At 42.1% G+C, this 23,886-nt stretch overlaps 1 protein-coding gene across 1 annotated transcript in view; it reads right to left on the reverse strand.

Annotated features, from left to right (window-relative positions):
* LOC135516757 (fibroblast growth factor 12-like) overlaps positions 1-23,528 on the reverse strand; it is a 43,696-nt gene extending 20,168 nt beyond the window's left edge. The window contains exons 1-4 of the mRNA XM_064940955.1: positions 23,195-23,528; positions 21,527-21,574; positions 17,080-17,190; positions 1,943-2,046 (exon numbers count right to left, since the gene is read on the reverse strand). Of these exons, the coding sequence (XP_064797027.1) occupies positions 1,943-2,046; positions 17,080-17,190; positions 21,527-21,574; positions 23,195-23,393 (462 nt within the window). The 5' untranslated portion in view covers positions 23,394-23,528. The remainder of the gene's footprint in view (positions 1-1,942; positions 2,047-17,079; positions 17,191-21,526; positions 21,575-23,194) is intronic.
* Positions 23,529-23,886: the final 358 nt, after the last annotated feature.

A 23,886-nucleotide genomic window follows, 5' to 3' on the forward strand; every position in this document is an offset into this window, starting at 1 on the left:
AAGATGCTGGATGAAACAGGTACAAAAGTATCTATATCCACAGTAAAATGAGTCATACATCGACATAACCTGAAAGGCCGCTCAGCAAGGAAGAAGCCACTGCTCCAAAACCACCATTAAAAAAAAGCCAAACTACGGTTTGCAACTGCACACGGGGACAAAGATCGTACTTTTTTGAGAAATGTCCTCTGGTCTGATGAAACAAAAATAGAACTGTTTGGCCATAATGACCATCATTATGTTTGGAGGAAAAAGGGGGAGGCTTGCAAGCCAAAGACTCCATCCCAACCGTGAAGCACAGGGTTGGCGCATCATGTTGTGGGGGTGCTTTGCTGCAGGAGGGACTGGTGCACTTCACAAAATAGATGGCATCATGAGGGGGGGAAATTATGTGGATATATTGAAGCAACATCTCAAGACATCAGTCAGGAAGTTAAAGCTTGGTCGCAAATGGGTCTTCCAAATGGACAATGACCCCAAGCATACTTCCAAAGTTGTGGCAAAATGGCTTAAGGACAACAAAGTTAAGGTATTGGAGTGGCCGTCACAAAGCCTTGACCTCAATCCCATAGAAAATCTGTGGGAAGAACTGAAAAAGCGTGTCCGAGCAAGGATGCCTACAAACCTGACTCAGTTACACCAGCTCTGTCAGGAGGAATCGGCCAAAATTCACCCAACCTATTGTGGGAAGCTTGTGGAAGGCTTCCCCAAACATTTGACCCAAGTTAAACAATTTAAAGAAAAAGCTACCAAATACTAATTGAGTGTATGCAAACTTCTGGCCCACTGGGAATGTGATGTAAGAAATAAAATCTGAAATAAATCATTCTCTACTATTATTCTGACATTTCACATTCTTAAAAAAAAGTGGTGAACCCAGCTCACCTAAAACAGGGATTTTTGTACTCAGATTAAATGTCAGGAATTGTGAAAACCTGAGTTTAAAAGTATTTGGCTAAGGTGTATGTAAACTTCAACTTCAACTGTAAGTAGCCCATACCCAACCCTCCAGTAAGTCGTGACGAACTCACTTACAAACTCTGTGTTGGACGAGACTGACTTCATGACCAAAACTATCCTATTTACACTTTGTAGTAAATTTTGAGACAAGAGGGCTTCCCGAGTAGCGCAGAGGTCTAAGGCACTGCATCGCAGTACTAGAGGCGTCACTACAGATCTGGCCCAGCGCTGTCTGGGTTAGGGGAGGGTTTGGCCGGCCAGGTTTCCCTTGTCCCATCGCACTCTAGCGACTCCTGTGGCGGGCCGGGCGCATGCACGCTGACACAGTCGCAGGTTGGACGGTGTTTCCTCCGACACATTGGTGCGGCTGGCTTCCAGGTTAAGCGAGCAGTGTGTCAAGAAGCAGTGCAGCTTGGCAGGGTCGTGTTTCAGAGGACGCATGGCTCTCGACCTTCGCCTCTCCCGAGTCCGTACGGGAGTTACAGTGATGGGACAAGACTGTACCAATTTGATATCATGAAATTGGGGAGAAAAAAATATGAATAATAATAAAAAATGGAAAAAAAATACCATTTCACACAAGAATAAATGTTTCTGACACATATTGATGCCACATAGGCAGTTGTCAAAGGAGAAGTTTGTTTTTAGGGACAGTTAGTCTTTTTCTCTAAAGTTTGCATTAAGTGCATGCAAGGTACTAGAAAGAAATAAGGAACAAGGTAGAAATTATTGCACAATAATTCAAGTGTTTTACACAGCTCCACACAAAAATACAGAAATTGATATGTATCAATGTAGAATGAATGTGGTAATGTGGTAATTTTACAAAACAAAATAAAAACAACAAATACAAAAACATATGCATGCACACTGCACAACATTAGCATGTATTCATACACACACGAAAAGACACGCATGGACTCATAAACAAACAGGCACAAACACAAATACACACACGCCTGTGAGAGGCGGTGGCTCTTACTGAGCTGTAGAGGAATCCTTCTCCGTTCATTCCAATGTAGAGGCCGGCCTTCACCCCTTGGATGGCCACCACCCTCAGACCCACAGGAATTAGATTAAACAGTGCTGAGAGAGAGAGAGCGAGAGAGAGAGAGAGAGAGAGAGAGAGAGAGAGAGAGAGAGAGGACAGGTATTACTCACCGGAGACCTTTTGACCTCGCACTTTTAGTATTTAACTTTTACCTGTGAAAGGCCTGCTGTGCACAATTATAACTGAATTACCCTGAAGATGGATCCCACTTCTGACACCAGTGTGACCTGACTGATGTTCCTGTATGGCACCTCTTAAAGTGGGGTTTTTGAACAGTGGCTGACATTGCAGTTATACCGCATGCATTTTCCTTCTGAGGCAGAATTCCCTCTGAAGTGGACACTACTTTTGAAGTGGTCTTCCATCCATGAGAGCAAATATTTGACAAAACGTGGACATCCCTCTCTCAGGTGGACTCTTTCCTAAAGTGGACTTCCTCTAGTGGTGAATTTCCATGTTGAGTGGTTAGGGATACAGCACGAGCACTAAGAAGATTGTAAGTGGTGACGGAATCAGATAAAGCTCAGATAAAGCTCACAGGGATTAGAGGAGAGGTGCCAACACACGTCTGTCCGCCCAGCAGATTCAATTTCACTCAATAAAAATCGACATGCCGCTTTCGCCGAGCTATAGTATAAATTGTCCTCTGAGGATCTCCAGGCAGGAGATATACTTACACTGAAAAGGCTTTGTTGGATCTTTCAGCTACTGTACCAATGTGGCGGGGTTGTCCAGCACTTCATAGTTTCCTTTCTTTTCCATTTTCTCGCTCGCTTTTATTCATCCATCGCTCGGTTGCACTTTCTGACGGAGGCCTCTGTTGCTTTGATGACCAAAACTTGTCTCTCCGAGGATTCGTGCATGACTTCATGAGCGTGAGACAGAATGTTCTGGACGAGAGCTGCCGCTACATCAGCCATCAACTGCACAGACATATTGTAGGGTTCAATCAGATCAGATGCAGTGCCCTCAGACAGACCTAGACATATTGTAGGGTTTAATCAGATCAGATGCAGTGCCCTCAGACAGACCTAGACATATTGTAGGGTTTAATCAGATCAGATGCAGTGCCCTCAGACAGACCTAGACATATTGTAGGGTTTAATCAGATCAGATGCAGTGCCCTCAGACAGACCTAGACATATTGTAGGGTTTAATCAGATCAGATGCAGTGCCCTCAGACAGACCTAGACATATTGTAGGGTTCAATCAGATCAGATGCAGTGCCCTCAGACAGACCTTGACATATTGTAGGGTTCAATCAGATCAGATGCAGTGCCCTCAGACAGACCTAGACATATTGTAGGGTTCAATCAGATCAGATGCAGTTCCCTCAGACAGACCTAGACATATTGTAGGGTTCAATCAGACCAGATGCAGTCCCCTCAGACAGACCTACATTGCCATTGCCTGAGATCAGAGAAGTGGTAGGACGTGTGGAGTAGAAATCATGAAATGATTAATAGCTGCCAGAGCTCTCATTTGACTTGTTCAACAACTGTGACTTAACTAATGAGACAGGAGCTGTCCTACATTCGAATCCGTAAGAGAAAACCCTGCTTTTGTCTACTTTATCGAATGATTCAACAATCATGTCCTTTAAGCATGCAAAGACATGGGCAAACATTGAGTTTTTATTTCATTTTATTTATTTAACCTTTATTTAACTAGGCAAGCGTTAACGACGAGCCTGTTACTCACGCGTCTATAATATCTGACAGACACCAGCTAAAGCTGGCCTAACCTGCCATATGCGAGTGTAAAAAGATTTCCAGAAATATTCATTCTTCAAAAGGGCAGACAAACGTGTCAAAGTGACTCAAGAACGCCAACTCCTAGGAATGTCAGCCCTCTGAAGGAGCTGTAATCGGCCAAGGCGAATCCAAAAGGGAAGGTAAGCCTGTTTGATGCGCTAATATGGGCTCGGTAGATAATACAACCCCGGGACAGTTTAGAAAGTGCTGGGCCGTGCAAATGGGAAGGGCAGTTCCTATAATCCTGAGGGACATCCTTTGGGTGAAATTTGGTGGGAGAAAGTGTGGGGGGGGGGGGGGCTTACTGTGACAGATAGAGAAGGCTCTCTCAGCTGCACTAACAGCTAATGCTAAACAAGAGCATTAGCCATGGAGATGATGGAGCAGGCGAAGAACTAGCACTGTATATAGAGTTGGTCTTCCACAACCAGCGATGGATTCATAAGCTTCAATTTGTGCAGGTACTTATAGAGGAGCGATCAACCGAATACGCGATGAAATTAGTGCCGGGTTGCTGACTCAAAATTGAACACGGTTGTTAATGAATTTAATGGTGGTTTCCAAGCACTCTCTTGCAATTGTGTACTAACCTACCAGTCAATCATATTACCAATAAGACGCCCACTCAGTACTGTAAATGCAGCCGCCTGCACCCTAAACCAGCTTTATCAGCCCACCAACAAATATCATGACATTTAGAAACCAAATTCCTAATTTTGGACAATTAAACAGAATGTTTTTGTATTTGTGCATGAAATCCTCCTGTTCTCTGAAATCAACAGTTTATCCTTGTCAGATTTGCTTTCAGCTTGCTGCCTAAAGAATAAGCATGGACCATTCTTTATTGGAGGAAAATTAGAGGCCAAATAAATGTAACTGAAATGTCTGGTTTCACCATAGCTGGTCACACCTAGTATGCAGTTAGAGTATTTTCCTCCGATCCCAAAAGTACAACCAAACCGCCTCCTGAAAGTAAATTATTCCTGCCATCTCGGCATCACATAATGTAGCAGAGGTCAGGAGGTCGAGCAGTTCAAGGGTGGAGGTAATCTATTATTCTAATAATCCATCACACAGATCAATAGGTCCTGAATGCCAAGCTTTCAATTTGCATTTCTCTTCCTCTCGATCTCTCATCTCTCAACCCTCCCTCCCTACATGCCTATTAGTAACTATTGCTCAACAGTTCTCCAGCTCTCTCTTAATGTATTCCAAAATGTTCTATCTTTCCCCCAATGGGAAAAACAGACATCATGGTCACGTTGTATGGTGATTGTCTAGAGAAAGGTTTTTAGCAAGCAGTTTTTATCTGGTTGTAATCTGGATATCTAACAACCAACAACGACGAGACGGCCTACAGGGAGGAGTTGAGGGCCCTCGGAGTGTGGTGTCAGGAAAATAACCTCACACTCAACGTCAACAAAACTAAGGAGATGATTGTGGACTTCAGGAAACAGCAGAGGGAACACCCCCCTATACACATCGATGGAACAGTAGTGGAGAGGGTAGTAAGTTGTAAGTCCCTCGGCGTACACATCACAGACAAACTGAATTGGTCCACCCACACAGACAGCATCGTGAAGAAGGCGCAGCAGCGCCTCTTCAACCTCAGGAGGCTGAAGAAATTCACCAAAAGCACTCACAGACTTCTACAGATGCACAATCGAGAGCATCCTGTCGGGCTGTATCACCGCCTGGTACGGCAACTGCTCCGCCCACAACCGTAAGGCTCTCCAGAGGGTAGTGAGGTCTGCACAACGCATCACCGGGGGCAACCTACCTGCCCTCCAGGACACCTACACCACCCGATGTCACAGGAAGGCCATAAGGATCATCAAGGACAACAACCACCCGAGCCACTGCCTGTTCACCCCGCTATCATCCAGAAGGCGAGGTCAGTACAGGTGCATCAAAGCTGGGACCGAGAGACTGAAAACAGCTTCTATCTCAAAGCCATCAGACTGTTAAACAACCACCACTAACATTGAGTGGCTGCTGCCAACACACTGACTCAACTCCAGCCACTTTAATAATGGGAATTGATGTAAAATATATCACTAGCCACTTTAAACAATGCTACTTAATATAATGTTTACATACCCTACATTATTTATCTCATATGTATACGTATATACTGTACTCTATATCATCTACTGCATCTTTATGTAATACATGTATCACTAGCCACTTTAAACTATGCCACTTTGTTTACATACTTATCTCATATGTATATACTGTACTCGATACCATCTACTGCATCTTGCCTATGCCGCTCTGTACCATCACTCATTCATATATCTTTATGTACATATTCTTTATCCCTTTACACTTGTGTGTATAAGGTAGTAGTTTTGGAATTGTTAGCTAGATTACTCATTGGTTATTACTGCATTGTCAGAACTAGAAGCACAAGCATTTCGCTACACTCGCATTAACATCTACTAACCATGTGTATGTGACAAATAAAATTTGATTTGATTTGAAAATATGACGTCTTTACCATGACAATTTGAATAATTTGATTTCATCATGGCAAAAATGCATCTTTACCTGGTTTTGAAAGAGACCACAATGTAAAAAATGACCCATTCAAAAATACCTCAATTGGTTACTAGTGAATGAGTTTGTTTTTCCCAATTGAAAGAAACTACATTTGTTGAAACCAACTGTATGATTCAATGTCAACTGTTATATTTAATTATTAACAAACCTATATTTCAAATTTAACTTTTCCCCCTTGGTTAAACCTAATAAATAACAAATACAGACTAATATTTCATGTAAATACAAAACATCTTGTTTTGACTTTGGAATTAAATAAATTCCCTGTAAACTAAATTTATTCAACAACTTGAAAAATTGGAAAAATAAAATATAATATTATTGACAGAAGACCTTCACATTTAGCAAGCACAATATCATAACCAAGCAAAGGCTACCTAAATACAGAAACCTTATCAGGCTCTTAAAAAATAATCAGGCTCTTAAAATTTTAAATTACAACCTGAAAGCCACACCCCAAATTAGCCATGCCTCCAACTCCTCTGATAGGCTGCTGCCACTATATTGCCCCCACCGCAATTCAACGCACATGCGCAAGGAGTTGAAAGCAACTTAGAAGTGTTCATTAATTTAAAAAATCACATTGATCTGACAAAATCATAATTTGATTTCAGAAAAAATTGAATAGAAGGTTGAATGAACTAATTTTCAATCATTCCAATCAGTAAAAGCACTTCAGATGAACAACAGTGCAGTTGGTTGCAATCTGGTTATACAATAATTTCTTAAACAGAAATTAAAGCATTAAGACATCATGAGCCAGCTAGGACAGGTTCTTCTCTCCTTTCCTCTCCGTGTCGTCTTCAGTCTGTCTCTGAGCATGAAGCTTCTCGCAGAGGGAATTATTAATTTGGTACAAATGGAGAAGGAGGTATTTTTAGTTCTATTTACTGAATTATTTACTGCAGTTTACTGCACTCCTCCATCCCTGGGCCAGCATTACTGGGTATTGAGAAGATTTCCCAGATACCCCTGACCCAAACCACACTGTAATGGAAAGCGGTCATTTATACGGTCATTTGGGGTATTATCAACAGTAAAATACTCAGAAATGTTTTTACTGCAGCATACTGTAAATGATGGTGCATTGTGGGATAATGCTGTGGGTGGGGAAATAATTGCTGTATTTCGAATGGTACACACAAAAAAGTACTGGAAGCAAGTGACCTGTAAGTTACTGTAGGGATGCTGGAATGTGTAAACATTTTACCTACACTGTAAAAAAAATCCTGTTGTTTTCACGGTATCTTACTGGCAGCCAATAACCTGTTGGTTAATACAAAACAAATTACAGTATATTACCATAAATTCCAAAGAATGTATTGTTTAACCAAAGTTTATTTGGAATTTACAGTAACACTTTTTTTACAGTAACTCTGCCAGTAAGTTACTGTAAAAACAAGTTACTGTTTTACAGTGTAGCAGCTAACCTGCTTACACCCATCCCGTAATTACAGTAAACTACAGTGAAATGCAAACCCCTCCTCTCAATGAATTTACTTAATTAATTCATTCATTCTGATTATTTTTACCATAAAATACAGACAATGCTATGGTATTGTACTGTGTGGCATTACACAGTACTTGCTTTGATACTGTATTTATATTACAGTAGGTGTACTGTAATATGAAACACATAATTTTACAAGCCACTGAGCTGCCTATAACATGCTGTCAAATTCACGGAAAACCCTTTACAGTGCAGCATCACTCCTAGAACACTGCAACAGTTCCGTTCCCAATAACTCATTTAAAGAACACCCCCCCCCCCCCCCAGAGGAAGTTGTCGCCAATATTTCAATATAATTTCCTGTCCTAGCGATGAAATGCATGTTTAGGTTCCACCTCAGAAGAATGACGAAGGCTACTTATACACATTCAAGAATTGGGTGTGGTAATTTCCCAGTGGAGTTGATGAACATCAACTAATAGGGCTAGCTAGCATGCTAACCTTATCTAGAAAGCTAACTAGCTATTTTGCTAACCTTATCTAGCTAGCTAATGTTATCTGTTGTTGGATATTTTTTTAAAGTACTACACCGTATTCAAAAGATTAGCCAGCTGGCTCTATGGATGGTTCTGGAGCTGGATTTGTCATAAGCATTGATTTAGGGAAGATATTGCCACAGATGGCAACCACTGTCCTATCTTTGTTTTCTCCAAAGTTTTGTCATCTTCCATAAATTACGGCCACGAATCCAACGCAGAAATAGTTAGAAATAATAAAATGAAGCGCTGGTAATATGGAAAGCTGGCTGATATGCGTTTTTCTACATTGTAATGGACCGCGGTACAGCAAAGCAAAGTCAGCCCATGCTCATGACTCATGGTTCTCACAAATGATAGGCTACAATGACTTTGCTCATGATCATGCACGCCACAAATGACACGTAACTAACTGTAAATTCCTTCTTCTTCTTTGGTATTATGGCCATCCGCAAACAAATGTTATAGGTGCAGGCTGCCACCTACTATATTGGCTGTGTATCAGCCTAGTATTCTGTATTATAAACTGGTTGGTTTGAGCACTGAATGTTGATTGGCTGTGGTATATCAGACCGTATACAACGGGTATGATAAAACATTTACGTTTACTGCTCTAATTACGTTGGTAACCAGTTTATAATAGCAATAAGACACATCGGGTGTTGTGATATACTGTATGGCCAATATACCATGGCTAAGGGCTGTGTACACCTCCGCGTTGCGTCGTGCCTAAGAACAGCACTTAGCCGTGCTATATTGGCAATATACCACACATCCTCAGGCCTTATTGCTTAAGTATGAATTCATTATACTTTGTGCAAAATTACCAACTAACCCTGCACCCATTGAAACCTCACCACTATTCCACTACTTTGGCCCTATCTGATCCTACTCCAGGTCAGCAGCCTGGGAGGACGGGACACTGTCGTTCAAAACATATTTTCTGCAGTAAAATCATGTACACCCTGTGGCGACCCATCATTCAGGGTTGGTGGGGCAAATTAAATAAAAAATAAAATATATACACTACCAGTCAAAAGTTTTAGAACACCTACTCATTCAAGGGTTTTTCTATTTCTTCCTATTATTATTTAAAAAATGTACCCCCTTTTCTCCATAATTTCGTGGTATCCAATTGGTGGTTACAGTCTTGTCCCATCGCTGCAAGTCCCGTACAGACTTGGGAGAGGCGAAGGTCGAGAGCCGTGCGTCCTCCAAAACACAACCCAGCCAAGCTGCACTGCTTCTTGACACAATGCCCACTTAACCCGGAAGCCAGCCGCACCAATGTGTCGGAGGAAACACCGTACACCTGGCGACCTTGTCAACGTGCATTGCTCCTGGCCAGCCACAGGAGTTGCTAGTGCAAGATGGGACAACCCAAACCGGCTGCGCGCATGTGCCATCGTGCACCATCGTGATAAATGTATTTTGTCCCCCCTCACCAAACGCAATCACGACACGCAGGTTAAAATATCAAAACAAACTCTGAAACAATTACATTAATTTGGAGACATTAAACATTTATGGCAATTTAGCTAGCTAGCTTGCACTTGCTAGCTAATTTGTCCTATTTAGCGAGCTTGCTGTTGCTAGCTAATTTGTCCTGGGATATAAACATTGACTTGTTATTTTACCTGAAATGCACAAGGTCCTCTACTCCAACAATTAATCCACACATAAAATGGTTAACCGAATCGTTTCTAGTCATCTCTCCTCCTTCCAGGCTTTTCTTCTCTGGACTTTATATTGTGATTGGCAACTTTCATAAATTAGGTGCATTACCACCACCGATCTTGTTCGTCTGTCAGTCACCCACATGGGTATAACCAATGAGGAGATGGCACGTGGGTACCTGCTTCTATAAACCAATGAGATGGGAGAGGCAGGACTTGCAGTACGATCTGCGTCACAAATAGAACTGACTTCTATTTTAGCCCGTGGCAACTCAGACGCTTGTTGGCGCGCGCGAGCAGTGTGGGTGCAATAATTGAATAATATAGATTTCTAAATTTATTTTGCAACACAAGCGCACGCGAGCGCACCTTAGCCTGTAACCCGGATGACGTTGGGCCAATTGTACACTGCCCCATGGGTCTACCGGTCACGGCCGGCTGCAACAGAGCCTAGATTCGAACCAGGATCTCTAGTGGCACAGATAGCACTGTGATGCAGTGCATTAGACCACAGTGCCACTCGAGATGCAAGTGTTTTTCTTTATTTTTACTATTTTCTACATTGTAGAATAATAGTGAAGACATCAAAACTACGTAATAACACATATGGAATCATGTAGTAACCAAAAAAGTGTTAAACACATCAAAACATATTTTATATTTGAGATTCTTCAAATAGCCACCCTTTGCCTTGATGACAGCTTTGCACACTCTTGGCATTCTCTCAACCAGATTCATGAGGTACTCACCTGGAAAGCATTTCAATTAACAGGTGTGTCTGGTTAAAAGTTAATTTGTGGAATTTCTTTCCTTAATGCGTTTGAGCCAATCAGTTGTGTTGTGACATGGTAGTGGTGGAAAACAGAAGATAGCTCTATTTGGTAAAAGACCAAGTCCATATTATGGCAAGAACAGCTCAAATAAGCAAATAGTTATTATCATTACTTTAAGACATGAAGGTCAGCCAATACGGAAAGTTTCAAGAACTTTGAAAGTTTCTTCAAGTGCAGTCACAAAAACCATCAAGCACTATGATGAAACTGTCTCTCATGAGAAACTGGCTCTCAAGTCTAAGTCCTTAGTAAGGGTAGACATCGAACATTTATACTCTTTGGGTCCTGCCATAGAGTTACATTAGAAGAGCCCTTGAGCCAAGAGCCAAGAAGGCTCAAGTTCATTGGCCACAGATAAAAATGAAATCAAATCACGTTGTATGTACAGTAGCTGATCATGTCAACATCTTACTTTCAAAATCTTAGCTAGCAGTCATCATCATGAATCATGTCGACAATCTACTGGCAAATCCTTTTTAATCCTTATCATATGAAGAGAAATAAAGACGAGAAATAATAGATAAAATGTATGCTGCTCATCGGCCATCGGACATAAACATTACACAACAAATTGGAAATTTGCAAATTCAACAATGAGTGGTTTCGAAGGAATCCGTGTTATTTGAAGTGTATCGTTTTTGACATGCAAAGACCCAAATGGCGTTCACCCTAATAATTTGGTCTATTTTCACCTCTTAATTTCACCTACTGTTCTAACTTGGTGGTGCAAATGTAGCCTATAACCTGTTTTAGAGAAATGTAAGCATCGAAAATGAGCTTTCGTTGTCTGCTTATATGCCCCCTTTATTTATCCTACGGTTTTGACTTGGTGTACAGGGAGTACACTGGAAGAATGGCCCATGTTCTGAATTCTGTCCCTGTACATTTCAAAAGTGCTGAACAAATAGTTATATTGACTACGTCCGTCATCGCTCGCTCATTAATGTTTTAATCGAAATTACGGATTGCCTTTTATCCGCTTGTCATCCCCTTATGCCATAGTTTGTACATCTCAATTGTCAGTAGAACCCACATTTGTTTAAGCAAGTCAGCCATATGAGCTATGTTTTTTTTAAAGGCAGTAAATGAGGATGAATGAACTGTTTCGCTGCCAGACAAGGCTCCGCTAGGTGTAACAGTGGTAAGGTGTTGGGACAGCTGTTGGGACTCTGCTGTTGGGACAGCTTTATGTAGGTCCTAACCGTTTGTCACCGTTAAAGTGCAATTAATGTATTGTTTAGTGTTGTGTTGTGTAGTGGCTATGCTGGCATGCATCCCACATAATGTTTTTGCCCCACCAAGATTTATCCGCTAAAATCGCCACTGCGTACACCCAAGTACTTCTCTGCAGCTTCCACCACAACATCTATCCTCTGTGATTTACATTCCAGTCCTGCGGTACAATTGACAACTGTGGCCAAGAATGCCAAAAAAACAACCTTACTGAAGCACGTTATTCCTATCACTCTCTATTGGCCTCGGTCTACTCACAGGTAGCCTCTTAAGATCCCTCACCCTGGACCCATCTTTCTCTTCTACTCTCTTCTACTGCCTCATCATACGACACCTACTGTACTACTCTGATCCTGGAATCCTCAACCTGCCTTTCTCTCACCAGACACCTCTGATCACCAGCACCATGGGAACCCCTACAGTTTACACACAAGAACTTTTCACACATCTAGGAAACTCCCTCATACACACTGCTGCCACATGACTATAAGCTTGACACCTAAAACAATGTAATGGATTCGAGACAAAAGCTCTCACGGGATAACTGACCCATCCTAACTTAACTTTATCTGAACTCAGTAGTACAGATAGTGTATTCTCTGTTTCACCACACTCTCCACTGGGTCTGCGTCGCACCAAACGGCGGGTGTCACAGACACGGCGAACTTCAGTTGATCCTCCTCAACACTTAACACCACTCCAGTTATCACTCCTTTCAGCAGAGCCCTGCTCCAGAGAGGAAGGAAAGTCACAGTTCTTGTCCTATAAGTTCCTTGATTTTTTTTTGCATGTGCCTTTTCAATATCTGGATAGACACTTTTTTCTAGCTAACGTTACACCAATCAAAGCAGTGGAGCGTGTAGTGAAGAAAAACTTTTGTGGTCAGAAGCATTCATCTTGGGGCGATGGGGGGAGATGGTTTGCAAAATGCTATCATCTCACGCAATTACACAATTGATAAAATTGTCATATACACTACCGTTCTAAAGTTTGGGGTCACTTAGAAATGTCCTTGTTTTCGAAACATAAGCACATTTTTTGTCCATTAAAATAACATCAAATTGATGCCAGCATCCCGGAGTTGCCTCTTCACTTGACATTGGGACTGGTCTTTTGCAGGTACTATTTAATGAAACTGCCAGTTGAGGACTTGTGAGTCGTCTGTTTCTCAAACTAGACACTCTAATGTACTTATCCTATTGCTCAGTTGTGTACCGGGGCCTCTAACTCCTCTTTCTATTCTGGTTAGATCCAGTTTGAGCTGTTCTGTGAATAGAGTAGTACACAGCATTGTATGAGATCTTCAGTTTCTTGGCCATTTCTTGCATGGAATAGCCTTAATTTCTCAGAACAAGAATAGACTGATGAGTTTCAGAAGAAAGTTATTTATTTCTGGCCATTTTGAGCTGTAATCGAACCCACAAATGCTGATGCTCCAGATACACAACTAGTCTGAATAAGGCCAGTTTGATTGCTTCTTTAATCAGAACAACAGTTTTCAGCTGTGCTAACATAATTGCAAAAGGGTTTTCTAATGATCAATTAGCCTTTTAAAATGATAAACTTGGATTAGCTAACACAACGTGCCATTGGAACACAGGAGTGATGGTTGCTGATAATAGACCTCTGTACGCCTATGTAGATATCCCATTAAAAATTGTCCGTTTCCAGCTACAATAGTCATTTACAACATTAACAATGTCTACACTGTAATTCTGAGAAAATGTTAATGTATTTTAATGGACAAAAAAATGTGCTTTTCTTTCAAAAACATGGACATATATACATATACATATGAGTACCAGTCAAAGGTTTGGACACACCTACTAATTCAAGGGTTTTTCTTTATTTTTACTATTTTCTACATTGTAGGATAACAATGAAATAACACATATGGAATCATGTAGTAACCAAAAAACCAAACCCGTATCCGGGAGCGTAATCATAGCCTCAAATGCATTAGCATAACGCAACGGACATAAATACCCCTAGAAACTTTTCCTATTCATGAACATCGCAAATTAAATGAAATAAATATATTCAAACACAAGCTTAGCCTTTTGTTAACAACACTGTCATCTCAGATTTTCAAAATGTGCGTTACAGCCAACGCTAGACAAGCATTTGTGTAAGTTTATCATGGCATAATGCTATGCTAGGCTCTGCTGGCAGCAGGCAACATTTTCACAAAAATAAGAAAAGCAACCAAATTAAATCATTTACCTTTGAAGAACTTCGGATGCTTTCACTCAGGAGACTCCCAGTCAGATAGCAAATGTTCCTTTTTTCCAAAAATATTATTTTTGTTGGCGAAAAAGCTCCCGTTTCTTCACCATGCTTGGCTGAGAAATCGACCGAAAAATGCTACAACTATAACGCCAAACTTTTTTCAAAATTAGCTACATAATATCGACAGAAACACGGCAAATGTTGTTTAGGATCCATCCTCAAGGTGTTTTTAACAAATATATTCAATAATATATCCGTCGAGGCAGTTGGTTTCTCATAAGAAGCGATTGGAAAAATGGCTACCTCAGTATTTTACGCAAGGTTTTCAGAGGGAGACACCATGTGACCACATGCCATATATGGTCCCTTACAGCTATTCTTCAAGGGAAATGCCTAAAAAGACGTCACAATGCTGTAGACACCTTGGGGAAAACGTGGAAAACGTAAGCTCATTTGTAGCTCATTCACAGCCATATAATGAGTCATTGGCATGAGGCGGTTTCAAAAAATGCGGCACTTCCTGGTTGGATTTTTATCTGGGTTTCGACCTGTAACATCAGTTCTGTGGCACTCACAGACAATATCTTAGCAGTTTTGGAAACGTCAGAGTGTCTTCTTTCCAAAGCTGTCAATTATATGCATAGTCGAGCATCTTTTCGTGACAAAATATCTTGTTTAAAACGGGAACGTTTTTCATCCAAAAATTAAAATAGCGCCCCCTAAATCCAACTGGTTAAACAAATATACTTTAGATTCTTCAAAGTAGCTACCCTTTGCCTTTATGACAGCTTTGCACACTCTTGGCATTCTCTCAACTATGGTTCCTAGAGGGCAAAGTAATCCTTGAGTAGCGCCACTGGCCCCTAGGAAACTGTTGTCCGTCCGACATAAATACTGATCCTGGGGCTTAACCTATTCCTGAGGGATTGTTCACAATGCAGAGACTGTTACCCCCCGAGACACATTCCTCCAGGGTGACTCCTTTAGGGAAAGGTGTTTCTTCACTGTGACAAGGTTCATAGGGAGACACTGTTAAGATTACTGCTTCGGTGCATGGCAAACCGACTTGGAGAGAGCGACCACTGTAAAAGTGGAGGGAAATGACTCGTGGAATGATCCTTTGGACCAGATTTCTCCTGAGAATGAAGTTCCTTCGATTGGATTTATTCCCCGCCATGAACATCCACTTTCGAAAGTGCAGTTGTGATAATCACAGGCTTTAGACCTGAATAAATCAAAACACTAACTAGTTTTCCATCCAATTGGTGACAGATTTTCATGCGAATATTCAAAAATGTGCATTAAAACAATATGCGCAATTTCCTACCAGATGGGTTTACCATGAATTTGACTTGTGGATAAAAGGCTGTGCGTGATGATGTAATGCACATAAAAAATACCTTTTGCGGTTAAATTCCCATGTATTGAATAAAAAATACATGTTAAATGGGTTTTCATCGCATTTTCAACTCTACTGATGGGTTTTCTCACCATAAATGTTGAGTTATATAGCGTGTGCCCACTCTGGTATTGGCACTTGTGCTCTAGTCAACAGCGTGGGTATAGCCTACATTATGAGATAATTATGGACAAAAGAGCTAAATTATTTGAATTTGTCAAACGGCAGCTAAGCATCGATGATTATGTCACCAGAATAAGACCCTCGATATTTATTGGAAAGGAGCATCAAGCTCATCACCTTGCACTTTCACCACCCTGTGAAGTTCATTATAACTTATTTAATCTGTAGCCTAATAAACTACATGCTTTCCGGACAAGTTGTAGTGGGAGGATCACATGTCACCGCATGAATCCACGTTTACTTCGATATATATGGTTATTATGTAAATATTTGTCCATAAAAGCATTTCTACTGACATTTCTCGCATAATTCATTTTACCGATAAAAAGATCCTAACCTTGTCTAGCATATTTTGTTTTGTCGACAATTGGAACGTTTATTGTTTCCATCAGGCGTTTTGACATTCTTTATACAAAGTGCTTGACTTGCATAAAAGGGTTGAATGGAAACCTGGTTAATGTGGCACTTACATCCACACAGTGGCACACAAGGGATGTTTTGCTAGGCGCCGGGAGGTGCTTTCATTTGATATAAAAAAAAAACATATTTTAGTGTTCTCAGTTGAACATGCAAATTTTAATCCAAATTGTTTTTCTTTTCTATCAAAATTATAATGGATTTGACACAAACTCTAGGCTGTTTATTTCTCAATATTACACTGATGTGTAATATTGTCTAAAACTGTCACGCGAGGCAAAAAAGTGATATATGCAAATTGCTAATCTGCAAGACTTTGTTTAAAAGTTCGACCCAATTGATTGTTCGCAGCTGGTGTATTTTACATAGTTATATATCTTGGCAGTAGATGTTAGCACTTAGCTATAACAAAACTGCACACACATTTGCACACACATTTTGCTTCACAGTAAATACTAAATAGCAGGCCAAATTGGTTAGCTTAGCAAGTCTGTCATGCTTTGGTCATACAATACTATAAAGGAAGTCATACTAAATGGGTAACGTGAGTATCCCAGTTCAAAGTCTTTAAAAGTGCATCCTTCCTTACTTCCTTCCTTAAAGTAATCACTGATTAGAAATGACTAGACAGGTGAAAGCTATGTGGCGGAGCCCTTGCGTTCACCTGTCAAATCATGTCTAACCACTATTCTGTCAAGAAAGGAAGGACACACTTTTAAGAAACTGGAATTGGGCCAGTGACTAGTGGTAACCATGCGGCATGCTGGGAGTCGTAGTGACTAACCCAATTACTCACTGTAGTCGCTGTTCTCGTCCTTGCTGCCATCGATAGAGCCGTCCGGCTGCATCTGCAGGTAGAAGCCCTGCTGGCTGAACAATCGTGTCACGATGCCTTTCAGCTGCGGCTCTGAAACAAAGGACAGACCCCCACCACGCCCCACCCCCCAGGGGCATGTCAGACCACACCCCTATCACTTCACACCTCGCCACTGCTGCTCACATTGACAAACTAGTAAAACAGATGTTGGGGATGTGGTTAACGGTAAAAAGCCTGGGTACCAGATTGGGGTCAGGGGTGAGAATTGACTTGGCGTAGAATAAGAAAATTCAAGAGAATCAATGGGTGGGCTCGTAGTCACGACAGTAACCTATGCATCTGAAATGTTACCTTGTTGTACTGCCAATTTGCTAGCTAAGGTATCTCCTAACATTTATAAGACAAACTGACCCTCGAATACGGATGCATCTGTAAAAATGATGTATATCTACTGCACTCTTGTAGTCTGGTGATGTTAATGAGTGGTTCTTGAAGGTAATGATGTAATCTGAAAAGTAATACAGTATATTATGGTGCAACAGCAACTGGCCTAACTTTTGGGGTTTTGAGGGTTGAGATTGACCTGTTCTTCACAATTTTTATGAGACGATTGCCTTGTGGGAATATTCACATTGTCACTGTTCACCAAGGGATGAATCCTAACCTTTTATGTGCTTAACTTTTGCGTAATAATGAACGGATGTCGTTGGGATATTTGTGCAAAATCAACAGTTGTGCACAATCATCTCAAACTGGTATTCTGCACAAAGTAACTGTTTGCTCCTAGATGGGCCTGGTAACGTTGGTGAGCCGGGACTTCATAATGTGGGTTTGAGTAACAAAAATCCACAACTGTATGTTGATTGTGCCGTTTAGGGCTTTCAACACCACAACTGATCCCCAATCAAAGGCTATGGTTATATCCTGAGGAGAGTCAGCCCAAAATGTCATACCATCTATAAATAACTCTGAGTTTACCTTCCAACTTGGTGGTGCTGATGATATTTGGAGGAGAGCCGAGCTAGCGCTGAGCTCAGGTTGCAGCAATCAACACTTGTGAGGGAGCAGGTGGATACGGAGTTTTAGCCCAAGGCTATGGGAGTCTTCTCTCCCAAGGCAAGAAAAAAATGTATGTGTGAATGAGACTGTTTATCGTTTGGGAAAGGGTGGGGGTGCTAGAAGATCACGTTGTGAGAACGAATAATCTGCGAACTCTCAGGAATGATTCACATGCAGTTATTTTGATTGTGTGGATAGTTTCACTTCGATGGAGCTCATCACCAGTAGCACTTAGCAGTGAAAATAGATTTTGAGTAAACAATCTTGCATTTGGGATTTTTGGTCATTCAATATTTGGCCTTTATGAAAGCACATGTTAGATTTGGATTGAACAGCAGAGGCATGAAAGGAGCACCTACAGTGCCTTCGGTAAGTACTGAGACCCGTTGACTTTTTCCACATTTTGTTACGTTACAGCCTTAGTCTAAAATGTATTAAATAAATACAAATCTTCAGCAATCTACACACAATACCCCATAATGACAAAGATAAAACAGATTTTGAAAAATGTTTGTTCATTTATAAAAAAAATATACTTATTTACATAAGTATTCAGACCCATTGCTTTGAGACACAAAATTGAGCTCAGGTGCATCCTGTTTCCATTGTTTATCCTTGAAATGATTCTACAACATGATTGGAGTCCACCTGTGGTAAATTCAATTAATTGGACATGATTTGGAAAGGCACACACCTGTCTATATAAGGTCTCACAGTTGACAGTGCATGTCCGTGCAAAAACCAAGCCATGAGGCTGAAGGAATTGTCCCTGGGGAAGGGTACCAAAAAAATGTCTGCAGCATCGAAGGTCCCCAAGAACAGTGGCCTCCATCGTTCTTAAATGGAAGAAGTTTGGAACCACCAAACTCTTTCTAGAGCTGCCCCACTGGCCAAACTGAGAAATCGGGGGAGAAGGGCCTTGGTCAGGGAGGTGACCGAGAACCCAATGGTCACTCTGACAGAGCTCTAGAGTTCCTCTGTGGAAATGGGGGAACCTTCCAGAAAGACAACCATCTCTGCAGCACTCCACCAATTAGGCCTTTATGGTAGAGTGACCAGACGGAAGCCACTCCTCAGTAAAAGGCACATGACAGCCCGCTTGGAGTTTGCCAAAAGGCACCTAAAGACTCTAAGACCATGATAAACAATATTCTCTGGTCTAATGAAATCAAGATTCAACTCTTTGACCTGAATGCTAAGCGTTACATCTGGAGGAAACCTGGAACGATCCCTACGGTGAAGCATGGTGGTGGCAGCATCAAGCTGTGGGGATGTTTTTCAGTGGCAGGGACTGGGAGACTAGTCAGGATCAAGTCAAAGATGTACGGAACAAAATACAGAGATCCTTGATGGAAACCTGCTCCAGAGCACTCAGGACCTCAGACTGGGGTGAAGGTTCATCTTCCAACGGGACAACGACCCTAAACACAAAGCCAAGTCTCTGAAAATCCTTGAGTGGGCCAGCCAGAGCCCGGACTTGAATCGAACATCTCTGGAGAGACCTGAAAATAGCTGTCCATCAAACCTGACAGGGCTTGAGAGGATCTGCAGAGAAGAATGGGAGAAACTCTCTATATACAGGTGTGCCAAGCTTGTAGTGTCATACCCAAGAAGACTCAAGGTTGTAATCGCTGCCAAAGGTGATTCAATAAAGTACTGAGTCTGAATACTTGTGTAAATGTGCTATTTCATTTTTATTTCCTTTTTTAAATGTTATTATAAATTAGCATACATTTCTAAAAGCCTGTTTTTGCTTTGTCATTATTGGCTATTGTGTGTAGATTGATGAGGGTAAAAAAATATTTAATACATTTTAGAATAAGGCTGTGACCTACTAAATGTGGAAAAAGTCAAGGGGGCTGAATACTTTCCAAAGGTACTGTATATTATGGAAGTGATGCTGCTTATGGAGTCATGCAAAGGTTAATTTGAAGCACGGTTGAAGTTAAGACAGTTGTGATCCAACTGGATACAACCATTGTATAATCTGTGAAAGTGTAAAATAACGTTCATCATCAAACTGAGAGTGAATGGAAAGTTGCAATCTGGAAATAATGAATCCTTCACTTTGCCAGAGCTAAACAAACAACATTGTGTTTGGATGCAAGTTCATTATTCAATTGAATTTTCTTGGTCTTTAAATTAAACAAACCATTCATTGATCAAGATCAGATCTTTAGAGGTGTAGTGTGAATATGTGGACGGGTTCAGATAGGGCTGATGGTGTAGCATCAGAATCGGGGCTAGTGTCCACAGTGGATCTGTAGTCCTCCAGAGCTGGTCCTGGAGCAGATTAGTGGCATTTGATCCATACTGTAGTTGATCCCAGGGTTGGCCTGCAAGCTGACCTCGCAACAATGGAGGTTCATGTCGCCTCAGCTGTACACTATTCTGTCCATCAACCCACAACTCACTTCCCTTCCGGGGTGGAGCCATCAATCTCTGGGACAGGCCCGCCATCATCCATCATGGGTAGGGCAGAGAGAGTGGGGGCTAGCTGGGGGGGGGTCTCACTAAATCACATGTGATAACTGCACTTCTGTAAATAAAGGGCTAAGTAATCACTGCCAGCAGAGCACATCAGCTCCATTCAGAGGGGCGGGAAACAGAATGGACGTGCGTTTACGTGCAAGTGAAGTATGCTGGTATGTGTGAGCGGAGAAAGAAATAGAGGGCGAGGGAGTGTTTAAGTATGAGTTTGAGAGAGACGGGTGGACATTGAAGGAGCAAATTACCTGTTTTTTGCGCTTGGGATATGCCTAGTATGGGAGAATGTGCCTGTGTGTATGAATGCTGACTGGAGCCATTCAAAATGGCACAACTTTACGTGTACCGATGCAGAGACATACACGGGGACATGTTGACAAATGGCGTTATGACCATGAAATGGTGAATGATCACCTCAACTGCTACCGTCGACAAGTTAGACAGGGAAAACACAGCAGGTCGATGCACACAAATAAACAGACCGCCACCCAGTCACACAGCAATACTCCACATGTGACATACATGTTGAACACAAACAAAGACACACTGGAGGAGGAAAACGAAGAGAGAGAATAAAAACTGATCTGACACATACGAACTGAAAGACTGAGACAAAAGAGAGGGAGAGAGTAGCCAAGGACAAAGAGACTACTGGAAGAGAGCGTTACAAGGAGTAAAGAAAAAGAAACAGAAATAAAATTTGAAAGCATAGTGTCAAACAAATCAGCAGAGGGGTCACCGGCACCAGACAGGTGCTATAAGCCATCACCCACCCACCTCCCCTCCCTCGCAACAGGGGTATCGACATGGGCGCGAGATGGGGCGGGGGGTGGAGACGGAAAAAAACACAGCACACACGGATGGAGGCTGAGCTACTAACCTAGCCTGCCGCCCTTACGGAACACCTGTGGAGGTTTGGAGGGTGCATCTTACAGGGGATAAAAGGAAAAACAAGATTCTTTTAACAGACAAATTCCTCCAGCATTGGCTGTTTGTCAAAATGCTAAAATCATTATAGCAGTATAGGGATATGAGGTAAAGGACATGTGCTGTCTGTCTGTCTATGGTCCAGTTCTGTCTGTCTGTCTGTCTATGGTACTGTTCTGTCTGTCTCTCTGTATGTGTCTATGGTCCTGTTCTGTCTGTCTGTCTGTCTATGGTCCTGTTCTGTCTGTCTGTCTATGGTCCTGTTCTGTCTGTCTGTCTGTCTGTCTGTCTGTCTGTCTGTCTATGGTCCTGTTCTGTCTGTCTGTCTGTCTATGGTCCTGTTCTGTCTGTCTATCTGTCTATGGTCCTGTTCTGTCTGTCTATCTGTCTGTCTATGGTCCTGTTCTGTCTGTCTGTCTATAGTCCTGTTCCGTCTGTCTATCTGTCTATGGTCCTGTTCTGTCTGTCTATCTGTCTATGGTCCTGTTCCGTCTGTCTATCGGTCTATAGTCCTGTTCTGTCTGTCTGTCTATGGTCCTGTTCTGTCTGTCTGTCTGTCTATGGTCCTGTTCTGTCTGTCTGTCTGTCTACGGTCCTGTTCTGTCTGTGATTCTGGTCAGTCTGTGGTTCTGGTTTGTCAGTTTGTCTATGGTTTTGGTCTGTCTGTGGTTTTGGTCTGTCAGTTTGTCTATGGTTCTGGTGTCTCTTGTCTGTGGTTTTGGTTTGTCTGTGATTCTGGTCTGTCTGCATGTGTTTCTCTTCTGTCTGTCTGTGGTTTTGTTCTGTCTGTCTGTATTTGGTTCTGGTCTGCCTGCCTGTCTGTCTGTGGTTTTGGCCTGTCTGTCTGTGGGGATGGTGCACCTGCTGTTCATCACATGACAGCCTTTGGTTCGATAAGGAGAGGAATGATTTGCCCGTTCCTCTTTATCTGTGCACCAGGAGGATGGGAAGAATGATACCTTAGCATAGTAGGAACGGAGCCTGTGTCCATCAATACGCCTGGGTAGCCTCTTAATCACTATAGCTACCTCACTAAACTGCAATAAACATCCCCACTGCAATAAACATTTACCATTAAACATTTCATCTCAAAAGAGCCTTGGTGCACTGCGGTGCAACTTATCTTCACTAAGTCTCAATTTGCATTCATTATTGAATTCTTTAAGGTAGCATTATTCTACTTGGCAAGGGGGATGTAAAAAAGAAATCTGGATTAAAAATATATGTTAATATATGTAAGCCAATATTTGCCTTGCCTTTTAATAGAAATGCACAGCATTTGACTATATGATGGGATGGCAATAACGGTGCCAAGATAAACGATCATTCTGACCACAGCAATATAACATACATATTGGTAACGTCACAACATATACATCGTTTTACATTGAGGCTGATACGGCAGGATGTGGGTAAACTGTTGTGTCTTGCGGTGGTTCTCGACAGAGCTATGTGAGCTATGGAACAGGTGGAATTTTCGCATCGCATTCTCAGGCACCGCGGATAAATCTACCTGCAGCCTTTTAGATGGGCTAGCTAGAGCCTTCGACTGCGGTAATGCCTTAGATCGGCTCGGTCGAGGGGCAAGGGGAACCGTTGCACACAAAACTACAGCACTGACCTGGTCGCCGCCGAGCGGCTGGTCTTTTCTTGCCACTGCAGAAACGGACTTTGCTGAAGACCCCCAAGAAATGCCGCTCGCATATGGAACGTGGGTCTTTGCTGGGGCTGGGGCGCCGTTTAGTAGTGGAGACCCGGTCACTGTTTGACTCCCTCGCCTGGCGTTTCTGTCGGATCAAGGAGCTGGCGATTGCGGCCATCTCCCTCGCGGGCGAGCCGAACCGAAACCGAGCCCAGAATCGTTGGACAGATGTCGAGTTGTGTGCGGCTGTTTGGTGCAAAAGGAACCGGGTGGAGAAAATCGAATTTACGGTCCACGGGGGTTTACTCAAATGTCATTCCGATCCCCTTCAGAAAATCCACCAAGTCCCGCGCATCATCGGGCATCCATACTGCATCCTGGGGAACGATACCAGCCTACAGTCACAAATTCCTTACAGGGAAAGCGTCAAATGCCATTGACTCATAAAACATATGCCGCAAATTTACGCACGGATAAAAGCATGGCTACAAAATGTAGGCTATTCAAAAAAAGTCACAACAGTGGTAAATAAGTTTGTGTGTTGTCGGAGCGTGCGTGCGTGCACACAATTGAGTCTCAGGTATTCCAGTTGAATGGCGCCAAGTCTGACAAGAATCGACTCTGTGCAATCCTCATGTGCACGGAAAGTCGGTAAGTGGCAAAATATCCAG

The sequence above is a fragment of the Oncorhynchus masou genome, chromosome 3 (genome assembly GCF_036934945.1).
Source record: "Oncorhynchus masou masou isolate Uvic2021 chromosome 3, UVic_Omas_1.1, whole genome shotgun sequence".
NCBI lineage: Eukaryota > Metazoa > Chordata > Actinopteri > Salmoniformes > Salmonidae > Oncorhynchus > Oncorhynchus masou.